The sequence below is a fragment of the Cebus imitator genome, unplaced genomic scaffold, assembly GCF_001604975.1.
Source record: "Cebus imitator isolate Cc_AM_T3 unplaced genomic scaffold, Cebus_imitator-1.0 Scaffold82, whole genome shotgun sequence".
Classification (NCBI taxonomy): Eukaryota; Metazoa; Chordata; class Mammalia; order Primates; family Cebidae; genus Cebus; species Cebus imitator.
The window spans coordinates 1,524,022-1,544,045 of NW_016107397.1; the positions used below are offsets into that span (position 1 = coordinate 1,524,022).

The 20,024-nt window shown below is 53.8% G+C and overlaps 1 protein-coding gene across 2 annotated transcripts in view; it reads left to right on the forward strand.

The window, feature by feature from the left end:
* The window catches only part of SRRM3 (serine/arginine repetitive matrix 3), a 77,655-nt gene that overhangs the window by 39,464 nt on the left and 18,167 nt on the right, over nt 1–20,024 (forward strand). For both annotated transcript variants that reach the window (XM_037740266.1, XM_017533483.2), the window contains exons 4-11: nt 8,377–8,505; nt 8,588–8,668; nt 9,319–9,348; nt 9,787–9,849; nt 9,980–10,015; nt 13,085–13,135; nt 14,175–14,279; nt 15,429–15,606. In XM_037740266.1, coding sequence (XP_037596194.1) covers nt 8,377–8,505; nt 8,588–8,668; nt 9,319–9,348; nt 9,787–9,849; nt 9,980–10,015; nt 13,085–13,135; nt 14,175–14,279; nt 15,429–15,606 — 673 coding nt within the window. The remainder of the gene's footprint in view (nt 1–8,376; nt 8,506–8,587; nt 8,669–9,318; nt 9,349–9,786; nt 9,850–9,979; nt 10,016–13,084; nt 13,136–14,174; nt 14,280–15,428; nt 15,607–20,024) is intronic.

Below are 20,024 nucleotides of genomic sequence, written 5' to 3' on the forward strand. Positions count from 1 at the left end.
TTTGGGAGGCCGAGGCGGGTGGATCACGAGGTCAAGAGATCGAGACCATCCTGGTCAACATGGTGAAAAGCCGTCTCTACTAAAAATATAAAAATTAGCTGGGCGTGGTGGCACGTGCCTGTAGTCCCAGCTACTCGGGAGGCTGAGGCAGGAGAATTGCTTGAACCCGGAAGGCGGAGGCTGCAGTGAGCCAAGATCCCGCCACTGCACTCCAGCCTGGCACCTGGCAACAGAGCAAGACTCTGTCTCAAAAAAAAAAAAATTAACTGGGCATTGTGCCACATGTCTGTAATCCCAGCTACTTGGGAGGCTGAGGCATGAGAATCACTTGAGTCCAGGAGGCGGAGGTTGCAGTGAGCTGAGATCCCATCACTGCAATTCAGCTTGGGCGACAGAGTGAGACTCCATCTCAAAAAATAATAATAATAAAAAAATAATGTTAGCCTGCCTGCAGGAATGGGTGTCTCTTAAATAAAAATAGAGTTAGTTATGTTCATTCATTTGCTGTTCTGCTACCCCAGCAGCACCTTCTGAGTGATTCTCCTGTTGTAGTCATATTTATTTATTTTTATTTTTTATTTTTATTTTTTTATTGAGATGGAATCTCACTCTTTCACCTAGGCTGGAGTGCAGTGACGCAATCTCAGCTCACTGCAACCTCCGCCTCTCAGGTTCAAGCAATTCCCCTGCCTCAGCTCCTGAGTAGCTGGGATTACAGAAGTGTGCCACCGCGCCCAGCTAATTTTTGTATTTATTTATTTATTGAGACAGGGTCTTGGCCGGGCACTGTGGCTCACGTCTGTAATCCCAGCATTTTGGGAGGCCGAGGCGGGTGGATCACTTGAGGTCAGGAGTTCGAGATCAGCCTGACCAACATGGTGAAATCCCATCTCTAAAAAAAAAGGAGAGAGAGACAGGGTCTTGCTCTATCACCCAGGCTGGAAGGCAGTGGCGTGATAGCTCACTGCAACCTGCAACTCTTGGGTTCAAGTGATTCTCCTGCCTCAGCCTCCCAAGAAGCTGGGATTACAGGCACACGCCACCATGGCCCAGCTATTTTTTGTATTTTTAGTAGAGATGGGGTTTTACAACATTTGCCAGGCTGGTCTCAAACTCCTGACCTCAGGTGATTCACCTGCCTTGGCCTCCCAAAGTGCTGGGATTACAGGTATGGGCCACCACGCCCAGCTGTAGTCCTCAAAAAGGATGGCAGATTGTAGGAACAGACCTCAATGGGCAACGCAGAAATCCTTCTTGGAGACTTTCTGTATTGCTGGATAGTCAGGGGTGAAATATTTCTCACCTCACCCCACTTAATCCTCATCTTTCCAGCGAGGGTAGGAGCAAAACAGAAACAGAGACAGGCTCCAGCCTGGGTGACAGAACCAGACTCCGGCTCATAAATAAATAAATAAATAAATAGGCTGGGCAAGGTGGCTCATACCTGTCATCCCAGCACTTTGGGAGGCCGAGGCAAGCGGATCACTTGAGCTCAGGCGTTCAAGACCAGTCTGGCCAACATGGCAAAACTCCATCTCTACTAAAAATACAAAAATTAGCTGGGCGTGGTGGCAGCCACCTGTAATCCCAGCTACTGGGGAAGCTGAGGCAGGAGAATCACTTGAATCCAAGAGGGGGAGGTTGCAGTGAGCTGAGATTGTGCCACTGCACTCCAGCCCGGGCGACAAGAGCAAAACTCCGTCTCAATAAATAAATAAATAACAAATGATTAAATGAGATAAATACATGCAAAGTGCTCAGAATCGTACCTGGCACCTGGTTAGTAATGACCTTAATATGCACCATGTCACAGTGTTGCCCTGCAGTCTGAGAAGTGAAGGAAGAAGCTCAAGGCCTGATTCGTCCCTGTTTCTGTCATCGCTGCCCCCATCCAGGGCCCCTGGCAGGCCGGGCTGAGTGATGAGCAGAGGGCAGACCATTTGCCTGGACTCCCCACCCTCCTCCCACATCTGGGTCCTTTCATCTGTCAATTGGCCATTGTGCTCCTGACTAATAGGAAACAGGACCAGTTAATTAGCGAAAGTGCTGACGAAGAAGAGCTTGCAGCACGCCGTCTTTACCCAGGACAGAGCCCCGCCCATGGCGGTCAGCCCAATGCCCATCCTCTGTGGGGCTGTTCCCCTTGTCTGTCCTTTTGTAGCAGACTCTGTCTGGGTGCACTTTGATCAGCTCTGTGGGGCTCAGTTTGTTTTCACAGGGGGGTAAAACTTCCCCTGCCTACTCCCAAGACATGATCAGGAGTAACCTAGTTAGCAAACATGAATTTAAGGCTGGGCACTGTGGCTCACGCCTGTAATCCCAGCACTTTGGGAGGCCAAGGTGGGCAGATCATGAGGTCAGGAGTTTGAGACCAGCCTGGCCAACATGATGAAACCCCATCTCTACTAAAAATACAAAAAATTAGCCGGGCGTGGTGGCGCACGCTTGTAATCCCAGGTACTAAAGCTGGGAGGCTGAGGCGGGAGAATCCCTTGAACCCGGTGGTGGACATTGCAGTGAGCCGAGATCATGCAATCGCACTCCAGTCTTGGCGACAGAGTGAGACTCTGTCTCAAAAAATAAATAAAAACAAAAATAAATTTTAAAAAACAAAAACATGAAAATTCAAGAGCATAAAACATTAGACAAATCTAGGACTCAAAGCACACGCCCACAACAGTATCTGTAAAGTCAGAAGGAGATGACTAGGCTGAGAGACCTCATGTCAGCTTACATCTCCAGCAGGGAAGGGTGTCATTTGCACATAAATTCTCAAAGCCAGTTGCCAGGTGAACTTATATAGGTGTTTGTTTTTGAGACAGTCTCGCTCTGTCACAGAGGCTGGAGTGCAATGACATGATCTCAGCTCACTGCAACCTCCGCCTCCCAGGTTCAAGCAATTCTCCTGCCTCAGCCTCCTGAGTAGCTGAGATTACAGGTGTGCGCCACCACACCCAGCTAATTTTCTATTTTTAGTAGAGATGGGGTTTCACCATGTTGGTCAGGCTGGTCTTGAACTCCTCACCTCAAGTGACCCACTTGCTTTGGCGTCCCAAAGTGCTGGGATTACGGGCATGAGCCACCTCACCCAGCCTAGGCTATTTTATTTTGTAAATAACCTTCATCATTTTTGTGTCAGTATCAGCTGACACTCCCTGCTCCTACCAGCTCACCTCACAGCATTCGAGGTGCCCTTAAGTTTTGCTAAAGACTATGTTTTATGTGTCAGGCACTTTTGTGGCTGAGGCACTGTGTAGGGGGTCCTGGGAGGATGGGGCTGGATGAGCTGAGCTGAGGGCATTGGGGATTTTAGGGACAGGGACAGGAGGTAGGATGCCACTGTCCTCAGGAAGAGGAGCATGGAGAAGAAAAGAGAATTTTAAACAAAGAAATGTGGGGGCGTTTGGCTCTGCACAAGCCAGGGGATGACATGAGTCTCTCCTCTGTCACCCCAGAAAAACCTCGCTATGACCTGTGTAACATCAAGGAATCACGAAGCTTGGGAGTCAGGAATTGTTCAGGAATTGAATGACGTTCTTGAGAATGGCCTCAAGGCTAGCTACCCCTGTCATATTTGGGTAACATTATTTTGTCTTTTGTTATTTTTCTTTTTGAGATGGAGTTTCACTGTTGTTGTCCAGGCTGGAGTGCGGTGGCGCAATCTCGGCTCACTGAAACCTCCACCTCCCAGATTCAAGCTATTCTCCTGCCTCAGTCTCCTGAGTAGCTGGGATTACAGGCACGAGCCACCACCCCCGGCTAATTTTGTATTTTTAATAGAGATGGGATTTCTCCATATTGGTCAGGCTGGTCAAGTGATCCGCCTACCTCAGTGATCCGCCTACCTCAGCCTCCCAAAGTGCTGGGATTACAGGTGTGAGCCACCGCACCAGCTATTTTTTCTTAAAGATGGGGTCTCGCTGTGTCACCCAGGCTGGAGTGCAATGGCACTGTCATAGCTCACTGCAGCCTCAAACTCCTGGGCTCAAGCCATCCTCTGGCCCCACCCTCCCAAGTAGCTGGGACTCTACAGGTGCATGCCACTGTGCCTTGCTTTTTCTTTCTTTCTTTCTTTTCTGTAGAAACAGGAGTCTCACTGTTGCCCAGGCTGGTCTCAAATTCCTGGCCTCAAGTCATCCTCCCACCTTGGCCTCCCGAAGTGTTGAGATTACAGGTGGAAGCCATCATACCCGGCCTGGTTATATTTCTTTAATTCAAAATCAGGCTTCAAAGAGTCAGTTAGCGGGTTCCCTAAAAGTTTATCTTTCACCCTGTAGCTGTGGCCTGCTTCCCTTCCCTCTGTCTCTTTTTCTTTATTTATTTCTTTTTTTTATTATTATTTTTTGGGAGACAGAGTCTTGCTCTGTCACCCAGGCTGGAGTGCAGTGGCACGATCTCGGCTCACTACAACCTCCGCTTCCCAGGTTCAAGCGATTCTCCTGCTTCTGCCTCCAGAGTAGCTGGGATTACAGGCATGTGCCACCATGCCCGGCTAATTTTTGTATTTTTAGTAGAGATGGGGTTTCGCTATGTTGGCCAGGCTAGTCTTGAACTCCTGAACTCAGGTGATCCACCCGCTCAGCCTCCCAAAATGCTGGGATGACAGGCATGAGCCACCACTCCCGGCCTCCTCTGTCACCTTTCCCGTGTTGCAACGTCTTTTCTCCCTGGAAGAGGTATTGGCGTGTAAGTAGCAGCAAAGGCTCCTCTGTTTCCTAGTGGCTACCCCTCCCCAGAAGACATTCACAGACCAGGCCTCACAGTGTCTTACTTAAACCTCTCCTCAAAGCTGATCTGTTCTTTTCCTCGTATATTTATGACCGAGAGATTAGTCATGCCTGGATTCAAACCTGTCTCTGTGAATCTATTACAGGAAAGGGATCTAATCCAAACCCCACGAGAGGGCTCCTGAATCTCACCCAAGAAATAATTCAGGGCGAATCCACAGTGTAAAGCAAGAGCAAGTCTATTAAGAGAGTAAAAAAATAAAAGAATGGCTACTCAGGCAGGGTGCGGTAGCTCACGCCTGTAATCCCAGCACTTCGGGAGGCCGAGGTGGGCGGCTTACAAGACCATCCTGGCCAACATGGTGAAACCCTGTCTCTACTAAAAATACAAAAAAATTAGCTGGGTGTGGTGGTGGGTGCCTGGAATCCCAGGCTGCTTAGGAGGCTGAGGCAGGAGAATCGCTTGAATACAGGAGGTGGAGGTTTGAGTGAGCTAAGATCTTGCCATGGCACTCCAGCCTGGGCAACAAGACCCTATCTAAAAAAAAAGAATGGCTACTCCATACACAGAGCAACCCCTCCCCGCCAGGCTGCTGGGTGCCCATTTTTATGGTTATTTCTTGATGATAGGCTAAACAAGGGGTGGGTTATTCATGCCTCCCCTTTAGACCATCTAGGGTAACTTCCTGAGTTGCCTTGGCATTTGTAAACTGTCATGGCGCTGGTGGGAGTGTAGCAGTGAGGATGACCAGAGGCCACTCTCGTCGCCATCTTGGTTTTGGTGGCTTCTTTACTGCAAGCTCTTTCATCAGCGAGGTCTTTATGACCTGTATCTTGTGCTGACCTCCTGTCTCATCCTGTGACTTAGAATGCCTTAACCATCTGGGAATGCAGCCCAGTAGGTCTCAGCCTCATTTTACCCAGTTCCTATTCAAGATGGAGTTCCTCTGATTCACACATGCTGACAAATCCAAAACTCATGTCCTTAATGCTCTGCCAATCCAAGCACTCACCTCTATTGCTGTGGGCGGGGAAGGGGTGAGCCAGGTGAACGGCACCCAGGAGTGCGGGGAGCTTCGATAAAGCCTGGGCTAAGCCTGCATCTTGGTGGGGGAGGGCACTGTCTGAGCCAGCCTGGATGAAAAATGGAAGGCGGGGGGCCACCCCCCTGGAGACAGGCCGCTGGAGAGTCACTTCTAGGCTTGTTCAATTAAAAAAAGAAGGCCAGGCATGGTGGCTCATACCTGTAATCCTCGCGCTTTGGGAGGCCAAGGCAGGAGGATTTCTTGAGCAAGACAGGAGGTCAGGACCAGCCTGGGCAACATAGTGAGACCCCATCTCTACAAACAATATTTTTTTTTTTTTTTTTTTTTTTTGAGACGGAGTTTCGCTCTTGTTACCCAGGCTGGAGTGCAATGGCGCGATCTCGGCTCACCGCAACCTCCGCCTCCTGGGTTCAAGCAATTCTCCTGCCTCAGCCTCCTGAGTAGCTGGGATTACAGGCACGCGCCACCATGCCCAGCTAATTTTTTTGTAGTTTTAGTAGAGACGGGGTTTCACCATGTTGACCAGGATGGTCTCGATCTCTTGACCTCGTGATCCACCCGCCTCGGCCTCCCAAAGTGCTGGGATTACAGGCTTGAGCCACCGCGCCCGGCCAATATTTTTTTTAATAGTTGGGAGTGGTGGTATGCGCCTGTAGTCCCAGCTACTCTCGAGGCTGGAGCAGAAGGATCACTTGAGGCCAGGAGTTCAAGGCTGCAGTGAGCTGTGATCGCACCACTGCACCCCAACCTGGGCGACAGAGCAAGACTCTGTTTCAAAAAATAAAATAAATAAAATAGAAATTAAAAAAAAGAAATTGTACAGCACCTATGACCTCGGCAAATTCTCCCAGCAGCCCTGGAATGGAGTTATCACTCTCACCTTCAAGAAGAGGCTCAGAGAGGGACACGACAGGCCCCAGGTCACAGGACGACTCAGGACAGTGCAGGATGAGCGCTCGTCTGGAGCTTCAAAGCTCAAGCTCTTGCCTCAAGCCCAGCTACCTCTAAAAAAGAAGCAGCGCTCTGAGAAGGGCCTGCAGGGAGGTGACATCTGTGGCAGAGGCTGGCCGAGGCTCCAGGAGCAGAGACAGGAGGCGGCTGGTCCCTGCTGAGCAAAAGGAGAGTTCTGTAAGATGGATAGGGAGTATCAGAGGCCCCCACCCCCTGCCACCAACTTGATTGATGATGAGCACAGTCCTGCTGCAGAGATGAGCAGCAGGGCCCCCTGCAGGCTGCAGAGGGGAGGACGAGGAGAGGCTGTGAATATTTCAGCCACAGAGGCAGGGCTGAAGGAAAGGAGAGGAAAGGGGGCAGGGAGGCACTCAGCCAGCCGGAGGGTGCTCTGGGACTAGGACACCCAGGTGAGGAAAGACCCACAGCAGTGAACTGGGGCTCAAGGAGGGCGGGGCTAGGCCAGGAGGAAGGGGCTCTTTGAGAAATTAGGGTTCAGGCAGGGCGAGGTGGCTCATGCCTGTAATCCCAGTACTTTGGGAGGCCGAGGTAGGCAGATCACTTGAGGTCAGGAGTTCGAGACCAGCCTGGCCAAAATGGTGAAAATCCATCTCTACTAAAAATACAAAAATTAGCTGGGTGTGGTGGCAGATGCCTACTCGGGAGGCTGAGGCAGGAGAATCACTTGAACCCGGGAGGGAGAGGGGTTGCAGTGAGGTGAGATCAGGCCCCTGCACTGCAGCCAGGGCAACAGAGTGAGACTCTGTCTCAAAAAGAAAAAGAAAGAAAGCGAGAGAGAGAGAAAGAGAAAGAGAGGAAAAGAAAAGAAAAGGAAAGAAAAGAAAGAAAGAAGGAGAGAGAAATTAGGGTTCAGTGAGGGAAAGGAGGGGCTGGAATGGGGTTCCCAGAATAGGACAGTAGGGTTAGGGGCACAGGGACCAAATGTGGGGTTCACTGAGGGGGGGCTTCAATGAATCGGGCTGGGATATGGAGGGGATTCAGTGAGGAAGAGGAGCCTCATATAAGGAGTAGGCACACTCCCCACCCCCGCCACGGCAGGGTGGCTCATGCCCGGAATCCCAGCACTTTGAGAGATCAAAGGGGAGGATCCCTAGAGGCCAGTAGTTCGAAATCAGCCTGGGCAATATAGTGAGACCCCCAACTCCGCAAAATTTTTCAAATTAGCTAGGGTGGTGGTGAACGCCTGTAGTCCCAGCTACTCATGAGGCTGAGGAGGGCGGATTGCTTGGGCCCAGGAATTCAAGGCTGCAGTGAGCTATAATCCCACCACTACACCCCAGCCTGAGCAACAGAGCAAGACCCTGTCTCCACAATTAAAAAAAAGAGGAGGGGGCTCACTGAGCTGGTGAGAACTTAGAAGGGGTGCAGGCTAAATCAGGGGCTCGGTTCCTCTCTTTCTTTTTTGCAAAAGATTGTGCCGTGAGGTTGGGGACCTGTAGGGGACGTGTCTCGTTGGGTTCCCCAAATATCTGCCTGGCCCTGTAGAGGCAGGGGCCGCAGGTCCCCTCGCCCCTCCTCCCGCCGGGTAGCAGCTCGCAGACCTGGGGGGCTGGTTCAGGCCCCGCGCGCCGGGGAAAGGGGCGGAGAAAGCGCGTCCCGAGACGGGTGGTGAGCGTCCCTGTCGCCGGCAGCGTGGCGGAGACCCCGCGGCTGACCGAGGGCGCCGAGCCGGGCCTGGAGTACGCGCCCTTCGACGACGACGACGGCCCGGTGGACTGTGACTGCCCGGCCGCCTGCTACCGCGGCCACCGCGGGTACAGGTCAGCGGCCGCCGCGGCGGGGGTGGGGGGCGCGCAGGGCTGCCCCCCCTCACCGCCCCCACCCCCGCCCCTTCTCCCCCAGGACCAAGCACTGGTCTAGCAGCTCGGCATCGCCCCCTCCCAAGAAAAAGAAGAAAAAGAAAGGCGGCCACCGGAGAAGCCGGTGAGAGCCGCGCCTGGCCGGAGCGGGAAGGGAGGGGGGCGGTGGGGTCTCTTCCCGGGTTCCCGTCCCCGGCCCGCAGGCGAACCCCAACCATGCCTCATTTGTGAGCCCCGCACCTCTCTGCGCCCCTCCCTCGCCCTCACCCTGCGACTAAATACGCTCCAGGTGACTGAACCCATCCCAGGCCTCAAGCTCCTCCCCTTCTCTAGGCCCCGCCCCTCAACGAGCCCCTCCCCTTTGCCAGGTCCCGCCCCCACCGAGCCCCTCCCCTACTCAAGGACCCACCTCTAATAGAGCTCCTCCCCCACTAGGCTCCACCCCTCATCAAGCTCCTCCCCTTCTCTGGGACCCACCCCTCACTGAGCCCCTACCCTACTCTAGCACCTGACCCTCACTGAATCCCCAGAGCCAGACTCACTGACCAGGTCCATGTGTTACCAGCACCTGCTCCCAGTCCCCTTTGCCCTCCCCCAGGGCTCCTGTGCCCACCACCACCAGTGCCAGTGGCCCTGGGGAGGAGGGGCCTCATCTGCCATCCCAGCATCTCTCTGTCCACCCTCTCCTGTCCTGCGTGAGACCCTGGCAAGTGTCTGAGGCCCCAGCTAACCCTATCCATCCGTCTGTCCTTTCTCCCTGGCATCTGCCCTCAGCAAAAAGAGGAGACTGGAGTCCGAGTGCAGGTCAGTTGGGGCAGAGCTGGCTGGGACCAGGGTGGTGGATGTCTGTGGGTGGGAGAGATGCCAAGGTCATCTCTCAGAGGCCTGCATCCTCAGGGCCTGCACCCTGGACACTGCCAAGGTGCCAGCTTTGCCCCTGAAGAGGCCATGAATCCCACCATTGGAGCCTTTGAACTCTGAGTTTGAAACTGACTTTGCCTACAATGCCGGGGGGAGCGCTGGAAGGGTGACTTGGGGACAACATAGGCAGCGCCATCAACTACCCTGAGGGACCTTGGTGACTCTTGGGGCCTAGGGTCACTCTGTACAGGGGGCCTTGGGCTTCATGGCCTGGAATCCCCTTTCCAGCTTCAATGTCCCAAGCACCCAGGCCTCTCCAGCCATTTCCAGCCCCTCAGCCCCCACCCCAGCTCACAAGAGCCCACCCCACTGTGTCCACAGCTGTGGGAGCTCCTCACCCCTCCGCAAGAAGAAGAAGAGTGTCAAGAAACATCGCCGAGACAGGTACCCTTGCTGCCCCACCGTGGGGCCTCCTCTTCCTTCCATGGGGCCCAGGGCCAGGGCTGTGCCCCTCCAAAGGCGTTCCCTTGGCCACCCCACGCAGGCTCAAGAGAAATTCTTTATCGCCCTACAGGTCTGATTCTGGGTCCCGGAGGAAGAGACGGCACAGGTGAGCAGTGCTTTGCAGAGGACACCGACAGTGGTCCCTGAAGGGACCAAAGCCGAAAGGACACAATGATGGGAGGGGGGTTCTGATGGTCCCACTGGGCTCCGTCCTTCAGCTCCAGGGTTCCTTCCCAGGCTGGGGGGACTGGGCAGTGGACGAGGTGCATGAAAACTGTTTGCAACCCTTACCTGCCTCATGCATCAGCCATGGCATGGGGACCCCAGGAATTTCCCGGTCCAATGCCCAGGGGGTGCGTCTGTCTGTGGAGGTGCTGGTTAGACAAGCAGAAACACCAGGACCCCGAATTTGCAGGGAAAGAGCTTGAGAGGCAAGAGGACCTCCATGAGCTGGGAAGGCTCCATAGATAGGAGGCAGAGTGGGGAGCTGTGGCTAGAGGTAGAGTTTCAGGGGACAGATGCTAGCCGCCCAGCAGGGTTGACGGCCAAGTTACGGAGTCATCCGCCACCCAGAAGGGCTAGACGCTGGCGTGGAGGGGCTCTGAGCAGGGCAGTGGCTTGTTCAGGGTGGACTGGGGGAGGGGAGAGGAAGTGAAAGGCAGTATCCCAGGCAGAGGCAAAGTGATCCAGGAGAATAGCGTTGATGAGAAAGCAGAAAACTCAGCCTGAGCCAGGCGTGGTGGGTCACGCCTGTAATCCCAGCACTTTGGGAGGCTGAGGCAGGCAAAGTGCTTGAGCCCAGGAGTTTGAAACCAACCTGGTCAACATGGTGAAATCCTGTCTCAACTAAAAATACAAAAATTAGCTGGGTATGGTGGCAAGTGCCTGTAATCCCAGCTACTCGGGAGGCTGAGGCAGGAGAATCGCTTGAACCCAGGTTACAGAGGTTGCAGTGAGCCGAGATCACACCACTCCAGCCTGGGCGACAGAGTGAAACTCTGTCTCAGAACAAAAAAAAAAAAAAAAAAAAAAAAGACCGGGTGCAATGGCTCATGCCTGTAATCCCAGCACTTTGGGAGGCCGAGGTGGGTGGATGGTTTGAGGTCAGGAATTTGAGACCAACTTGGCCAACATGGTAATACCCCCATTTCTACTGAAAATACAAAAATTAGCCAGGCATGGTGGTGGGCACCTGTAATCCCAGCTACTTGGGAGTCCAAGGTAGGAGAATCGCTTGAACCCAGAAGGCAGAGGTTGCAGGGAGCTGAGATCACGCCACTGCAGTCCAGCCTGGGTGACAGAGCAAGACTCCATCTCAAAAAAAGAAAAGAAAAGAAGGGAAGGGAAAGGGAAAGGGAAAGGAAAACTTGGAAGGAAGAAAGTTGTCTGGCAGTCACATTCCAGGGGTGGCATCGGAGCCAGAGCCCCTCCCAGCAGCCCAGAGAAAGGGCAGAGTCCTGGGTTCCTTCCTTGCAGTGGGAATTTGCCAGTTAGGGAGGATCCTAAATAAACACCTAAACCTGCCCCTCCCATGTCCCCAATTTTCATCTTCCCCTGACCTCCCAGTGTCTGTGGGCCATTGTGGGCCCCTACTGCCCCCAAGTGGCCACCATTAGCTTACACACACCCTCTGGCCAGCTCCCGTCCTTCGGACAGGTCCTAAAAGTGAACTAGGGCTAGACTAGCTTCAATGGGGAGGCTGAAGCCCAAAGCAGGCTCCAGCACCCACACCCTTCACCTCCCAGGCCTGCCCCACACTCACTCTGCTCCTGCGGAAAGCACATTTCTGTGTTTCTTAGCATGGCTTTGTTCTGGGGTCAGAAGGACTGAAGGAATCTAGTACCAGAGAGGTTGGGGCTGGTGATTGGGGTCGGGTGAGACCTTTGAGGGCTCATCAGAAGCATCAGGCCTTTCATCAAAGGTAGAGGGTGCTGGGCTGGGGGGCTTGCCACAAAGGGCTAGATGGGAGGAGACGGGAGGCTGTGGGAGTTGGGAGGGGCAGAGATGGATCCAGAGATGTCATTGAAAAGCAGGGAGATTGGCGAGGCATGGTGGCTCTCACCTGTAATCCCAGTATGTTGTAGGGCTGAGGCAGATGAGGCCAGGAGTTCAAGAACAGCCTGGCTAACATGGTGAAATCCCGTCTCTACTAAAAAAACAAACGAACAAAAAATATCCAGACATGGTCGGGCGCGGTGACTCACATCTGTAATCCCAGCACTTTGGGAGGCTGAGGCAGGTGGATCACGAGGTCAGGAGTTCGAGACTAGACTGGCCAAGATGGTGAAACCCCATCTTTACTAAAAATGCAAAAATTAACCAGGTGTGATGGTGGGCACCTGTAATCTCAGCTACTTGGGCTCATGCCTGTAATCCCAGCACTTTGGGATGCTGAGGCAGAGAATTGCTCAAACATGAGAGACAGAGGTGGCAGTGAGCTAAGATCGTACCACTGCACTCCAGCCTGGGAGACAGAGCAAGACTCTGTCTCAAAGCCAGACGTGGTGGCAGGCAACTGTAATCCCAGCTACTCAGGAGGCTAAGGCATGAGAATCACTTCAACCTGGGAGGTGGAGGTTGCAGAGAGCCAAGATTGTGCCACTGCAGTCCAGCCTGGGCAACAGAGTGAGACTCCATCTCAAGAATAAAAAAAAAGCAGGGACATCGTTCCTTTGGGAAAGCATTTCTTTCCTAAACCCGTGGTGAGCTGGCCTAGGTCTGGGCCACAGTCTGGGAACACAGGGAGGAAGGGGCACGGGAGGCATGAATGTCAGGCCACACCCCAGTACTCACTTATCTAGGGAATGAGTATTGGGCGTGTCCCAGGTCCAGTACCAAAGACAAGAGCAAATGAACAATTCCACCTGGCCCAGACCGGAAGCCTGCGGCTGTCAGACCTGCAAACAACATTCCCCTTTATCTGGGGCCAGCCACGCTTCTGAGAACAAGTGCTCTCAGGCCAGGACAGGACTTAGAGGAGGAGGAAGGACCACACCTTGGCCGAGTGAAAGGGACAAAGGGGTGGGGTAGGATGGAAAAGTCCCCACCAGCCGGGGGGCTCAGGCCCTAGAAAGGAACAAATCTCAGATCCACACCTGGGCACAGCCAGGCTCCAGGGCACAAAGGCCACGCCCTCCCCGGGCTGCACCATCACTGTGGTCTCTGCTCTCTGCAGATCTCGAAGCTCCAAGAGTAAAAGAAAAGAGAAGAACAAAGAGAGGAAGAGGTAAGCGCCCTCCCTTCTCTCCAGCCCCCAATTCAATCTCCCTCCTGCCCCAGCAAACTAGGCCTTTTAAAATCACAGAATCGGGCCGTTAAGTGTAGCTCATTTTGGGCCAGGTGTAGTGGCTCACACCTGTAATCCCAGCACTTTGGGAGGCCGAGGCACACGGATCACCTGAGGTCGGGGTTCAAGACCAGCCTGACCAATATGGAGAAACCCCGTCTCTACTAAAAATACAAAATTAGCCGGGCATGGTGGCGCATGCCTGTAATCCCAGCTACTTGGGAGGCTGAGGCAGGAGAATGGCTTGAACCCGAAAGGCAGAGGTTTTGGTGAGCCGAGATGGCATCATTGCACTCCAGCCTGGGTAACAAGAGCGAAACTCTGTCTCAAAAAAAACAAAGTAGCTCATTTTCCCCAGCTAGGTAAATTCAGATGTAGGGAGAAAGCCAAGGGTCCTTGCTGATTGAGGCAGGAGAATCGCTTGAACCCAGGAGGCGGAGGCTTTGGTGAGCAGAGATTGCACCATTGCACTCCAGCCTGGGCAACAAGAGTGAAACTCCACAAAAAAAAAAAAAAAAAAAAAGTAGCTCATTTTCCCCAGGTGGGAAAATTAAGATCTGGAGAGAAAGCCAAGGGCCCTTGCTGAGTCAGAGCTGGAACCGAATCCCAGGCCTCTTGCCTTCCAAACCAGGGTCCTTCCAAACCCAGTCCTCGTGACTCCCCCGCCCTCCTTCCTCCCACCCCACAAGTCCCAGGACCACCTGGTGAGGGCTGGGGAGGGGGTCTTAGGAGCTGGGGCTTTCTAGAGAAAAGGGGGCCTTTTCCTAATTCTCATGGATGAGCAATATGGACCAGATAGGCTCTGCAGCCAGCACCAATCCTGCTGATGTTCCTTTTCTAGGACACTTTAGGGGACTCATGAACACTGGCTTTCAGTAGGGCTCCACTGGGATCCTGGTGGAAGGTCAGGCAACTTGGGGGCTGGAGGATCATAGGGGGCAGAATTGAGGTACAGGCTGATTTCCCTCATCCACGCCAGGCCTCACACAGAGTCCCCAGGCCGGAGGTCTCACCGCCACAGCAGCGGCAGCTCCCACAGCCCCTCCCTGTCCTCCCACTACAGTGATTCCAGATCTCCTAGCAGGTAAGCCTGGGCCTCTGGGAGGCTTTCTCCTGGTGCGGGATGAGGGTTGCAGATTAAACACCCTCAAGGGCTGGGGAGCAGGGCTGGTGGACAGAATGTCAATTCATCAGTGGGGAGAAGTTTATCGGGGTGGCCAGGTGCGGTGGCTCATGGCTGTGATCTTAGCACTTTGGGATGCCAAGGCAGAAGGATCGCTTGAGACCAGGAGTTCAAGACCAGCCTGGGAAACATAGTGAGACCCCCTTCTTTAATTAAAATTAGTCAGGCGTAGCGGTGGCTCATACCTGTGATCCCAGCACTTTGGGAGGCTGAGGTAGGCGGATCACCTGAGGTCTGGAGTTCAAGACCTACCTGACCAACATGGAAAAACCCCATCTCTACTAAAAATACAAAATTAGCTAGGTGCGACGGTACACGGCCGTAATCCCAGCTTCTCAGGAGGCTGAGGCAGGAGAATCACTTGAACCTGGTGGGGCGGAGGTTGCAGTGAGCCCAGATGGCACCATTGCACTCCAGCCTGGGCAACAAGAGTGAAACTCCGTCTCAAAAAAAAAAAAAAAGTAATTAAAATTTTTTTTTTTTTTTTTTGAGACGAGTATTGTTCTGTTGCTCAGGCTGGAGAACCGTGGCCCATTCTTGGCTCACTGCAACCTCTGCCTCCCAGATTCAAGCAATTCTCCAGCCCCAGCCACCCAAGTAGCTAGGATAACAGGCTTGCACCACCATGCTCGGCTGATTTTTGTATTTTTAGTGGAGATGGGGTTTTGCCATGTTGCCTAGCCTGGTTTCCAATTCCTGACCTCAAACGATCCGCCTGCCTCTGCCTCCCAAAGTGCTGGGATTACAGGCAAGTGAGCCGCTAAGCCCAGCCTAACAATAATTTTAACAAGAGAAATTGATAGCTTGAGGAAGAACCGCCCTAAGGCCCCTCAGCCTCCACCTGCATCGGAAACCCAGGCACAGCCCGGCTGGCTCACCCTGGTCAAGCCCTCTCTAAGCGGAAAGGTTCCCAGCGCGGTGAAAGGGTGGATGGGGTGGGGTCCGCCCTCCTGCCCCGTGCACCGGGGATGCGGGGAAGGAGAGGCGCAACCCCTTGCAAAGTGGGTGTCCCACGCCGGCTCCCCCATTCTCCCTGGCCCCCGACCCCAGGCTGAGCCCCAAGCACCGAGACGAAGGGCGAAAGACGGGCAGCCAGCGGTCCAGCGGGAGCCGGTCGCCTTCCCCGTCCGGCGGCAGCGGATGGGGGTCGCCCCAGAGGAACGGCGGCAGCGGGCAGCGGAGCGGAGCGCACGGGGGCCGCCCCGGCTCGGCGCACAGCCCGTCCGATGTACGTACGCTTCGCTTTGCGGAGGTTCCCGCGCCGCGGGCTGCGCCGTGGGTCCGGCGGGTCGCCGGCGGGGCAGGGGGCGGTGAGTGCGGCTCGGGGCGGGGGCGGCCGCTTCCTCCCTCCTCGGCTCCCCGCTGAGGGTGTTCTGGCTCGGGAGCCGCCGGGAGTGCTCGGCCGCTGCGCCCACCAGGCCCTGGTGTCAGGGTGGGGGGCGCCTGCGGTCTTGGGCCACCCTTGCGCTTGGCAAACTGAAGGCCAGAGGGAAGTTGATCACCGGACACTGAGTTGGGTACAGAGCTGGGGAGGAATCAATGTCTCGTGCCCACCCCAGGCATATTAGGGTGGGAGGGGCATTGGTAGGAGTCCCAGGCAGGAGCAGGATTCGAGAGACAGGACCCCCGGCTGGGCACCATCTGGGCCCTGAGTCTTCCTCTCCCCACCAAGCCCCGGCCCCACCCTGAGCACCCCTCCCCCTCCCTCAACCTTCTCCCAGCCCCTGTCTCCCCCAGCCCCTCCCGCATCTCAGTCCCTTTGCCCCACAGAACTGCGTTTCTAAAGTCCCTGCTCCAAGGAGACTCTGCCCTTTTCCTGGCACCGCCCACACTTGGACAGGTGTCTCAAACCTGCCGGCTCCTCTTCCCAAGGCCACCCTCCTAAGGCACCCTGCCAAGGTGCCTCAGAGATCCCACACCAACACCGCCTCCCCCAAACTGTCCCCACCCTTCCTCCAGGAGGGGCACAGATGCCTGAAGACCTACAGGCAGGGGCGGTGGAGGGGCTGGCAGAGGAGAAAGACTGTCTCAGCCTGTCCTTAGGTGGATGGGCTGGGCCCGGGTGAGGGCTTCTCCCAGACACCAGGGAAGGTCCACATCCCCTTCCGGTGTGTTGATTATAGAGTACACCATTGAGACCCCTCAGAGAGAGGGGGCTGCAGTGCTGGCAGGGGCACTGGGGTGGGTGGGGGGGTGGCTTGGAGTGGGGACGCCTGCAGGTTCCTTCCCAGACCCCTAGACTGCCCCCTACCCAGCCCCAAAGCCTCAGCTGGGAGCCAGGAGCTGCCCCTCCCCAGACCTCAGGTCTCAGCAGCAAACATGTACGTGTTGGTCAGTTTCATTTTGATTTTTGGCTGTTTCCTTTTACTCCCTTTCTTTTCTCAAACACCCTTTACTCCCACGGCCTCAGAGAGGAAAGTCAAGGGCAGCTGACTGAAGGCTCTTGGTCTCAAGGTTAAGTTTTATTGAAGGATATTCACCTGTCTCTAGACTGTCCCACCTGGGCCAGGTGCCAGGCTCCTGGGCTCTGGGGGTTTTGGTTGGGCCACATAGGGAGGATGACACTGATGTCCCCGGATCTGTCTTGGGAGGGGGGGTGAGGGCAGGCAGAGGTAGCTGATGGTAGCTTGGTAGAGGCTGGAGAGAATTAACAAGCCCACAAGAGAGGCACCCACCACCCCCCACCCACCCCTGTAGGCATGGATTCCCAAGAGCACAGGACCCCAAACGCCTGCTCGCCAGCTTCTCGTCCACCCTCCTGGGGTCTCCAGAGAGATGCAGAGATGCAGGTTCTCTGAAGCCAGGGCTGAAAGTGGGTCCCTTCTTACTTCTGGTTCTCTCTCCAGCCCTGGAGTCCTGAGCAATGATCCTGCCTCCACCCCTCCCCAGTGCAGACAAAATGGTCACAGCAGCTAGGCAGACTCCCCAGGGACAGGGCAGTTGGGGAAGGGAACCCAGCCACCAGCCTAAGGGCGGGAGCTTCTGAAGCACCTACATCTTGTCTCCCTCCCAGCATGGGACTCTAGTTTGGCACAGCCCTGGGAGTTTTCTTGGAGATGGCATTTCATGAATCCTTTCACCAAGCACGGTCCCCAAATCCTATCCCTCCCCCTTGGGGCCCTGGGACATCTGGGACTTCAGAGCATCCCGGGTCTCAAACCTGCACTCAAATCCCTGCCTCTTTGTCTAAAAAAAGACCTCTGAGGAGTCAAATGAGGCTAGTTCTCCCTCATTTTTGGAAAAGTGAGATGGGGGATGGGAGAGGGGTCCCAGACTTCACCATGAACGAAACTGTCTTTGGGAAAAAGTACTGGGGTTACCGGTATTCTTGGACGCTACCTTTAAAAAAAAAAAAAAGAAAAGAAAAGAAAAAAGAGAGAGAGAAACAAACGGAAAAAAAAAAAGGAAAGCTCAACATCTTTTAACCCCGTCTATGTTTTTCTTTGCTTTTAGCCTACCATTTGAAACGTGGTAATACTGTGATTCCATTTCTTGCTTAGCTGGTGAGGGAAGAGGGTGGGCAAGTTTATGTAACTTTTTCTGTTGTTTTGTTTTTGTTTGTATTTCCTTTCCTTTCTTTTTTTCTTTTTCTTTTTTTATGTACAGAAATGCAAACTATCTCTCTGGGTTTTTTTTTCCTATCTTTGATGTTCTAGAATTTTGCTTTTGTGTGTGTTACTGTGGGAACCTTTCCTCTTAATGCAGAGATGGCTTTTGAATTTTAAGTGAACATTCATCATATACACATCTCTATATACTTTTCCCCCCTTTGTAATCTGAATTTAAAAGGGAAGATAACTCTAAAAAAAAATCACGCCCACAACGACAGCTCCTGCCAAGTCAGCCGCGGCAGCAGCCTCCTTTCAACCCCAGGCACAGGCTGGAACTGCCGCAGATTTTAAATTAACTACAGTGGCGCAGCCTGTGCTGCTGCGTGCCCCCAGGAAGCTGGAGAGAAGCTGGGAGACCCAGGAAGGGGAAGAGACTTATCCTTGGTCATCCAGGGAGCTTCTTGGAGCTTGCTGCTACTCCTTGGTTCAGTTTAGTATAATGGGCTGGACACGGGGCACAGGGAGGGGACAGGCTGTTCAGTACCATCAGTGTCAGACCCCAGACTCAGATCCTTAGGAAGCTGTGGAGGAGGGAGGGGTCTGAAGGTACCTGGCAGAGTTTAGCTGAGACACTCCAGGCAGGAGAAAATGTTTATCTTGTGCTGGGTGCAGTGGCTCACGCCTGTAATCCCAGCACTTGGAGAGGCTGAGGCGACTGGACCACCTGAGGTCAGGAATTCAAAACCAGCCTGACCAATATAGTGAAACCCAACCTCTACTGAAAATAAAAAAAAGTCCAGCCGGGCGTGGTGGTTCACACCTGTAATCCCAGCACTTTGGGAGGCTGACACAGGTAGATCACCTGAGATCAGGAGTTCAAGACCAGCCTAGCCAACATGGTGACATCCCATCTCTACTAAAAATACAAAAAAATTAGCTGGGCATGGTGGTACGTGCCTGTAATCTCAGCTACTTGGGAGGCTGAGGCAGGAGAATCACTTGAACCCGGGAGGCAGTGGTTGCAGTGAGCCGAGATCACACCACTGCACTCCAGCCTGGGCAACAGAGCAAGACTGTCTTGAAAAAAATTTTTAAATTAAAAATTAGCCAGGCATGTTGGTGGGCACCTGTAATCCCAGCTACTTGGGAGGCTGAGGCAGGTGGATCGCTTGAACTCGGGAGGCAGAGGTTGCCGTGAGGTGAGATGGTGCCATTGCACTACAGCCTGGATGACAAGAGTGAGACTCTGCCTCAAGAAAAAAACAAAATTCCATCTTGGTCTTGAGACTGAGGCCAGTGACATAATCACTCCCAACAAATCCCTTCGTTGACCCGTCCCAGGTGATGATTGATTGGACCCCACAGGAATTTCTGTGTTCTGCTGCTTACAGAAGAAACTGCAGCTCAGAGAGGTCAAGTAACTCGCTGAAGGTCACACAGCATTAGAGGTAGATCCAAAAGTAGCTCCCAGGTGGGGCACAGTGGCTCACACCTGTAATCTCAGCACTTTGGGAGGCAGAGGCAGGAGGATCACTTGACGTCAGGAGTTCCAGACTAGCCTGGTCAACAGAACAAGACTCTATCTCTACAAAAAAAAAAATTTTTTTTTAATCAGCCAGGCAGGGTGTCATGTGCCTGTAGTCTCACTTACTGGGGGAGATGAGGGAGGAGAATCACTTGAGCATAGGAGTCCGAGGCTGCAGTAAGCCATGATTGCACCAATGCAATCCAGCCTGGGCAACATTGCAAGACCCTGTCTCTACAAAAATTTTAAAAGATTAGCTGGGCAAAGCTGGGCATGGTGACTCACACCTGTAATCCCAGCATTTTGGGAGGCTGAGGTGGGCAGATCACAAGGTCAGGAGATCAAGACCATCCTGGCTAACACAGTGAAACCCCATCTCTACTAAAAATACACAAAAAAATTAGCCAGGCATGGTGGTGGGCACCTATAGTCCCAGCTACTCGGGAGGCTGAGGCGGGAAAATCACTTGAACCTGGGAGACGGAGGTTGCAGAGAGCCGTGATTGCACCATTGCACTCCAGCCTGGGCGACAGAGCAAGACTCCATCTCAGAAAAAAAAAAAAAAAATTA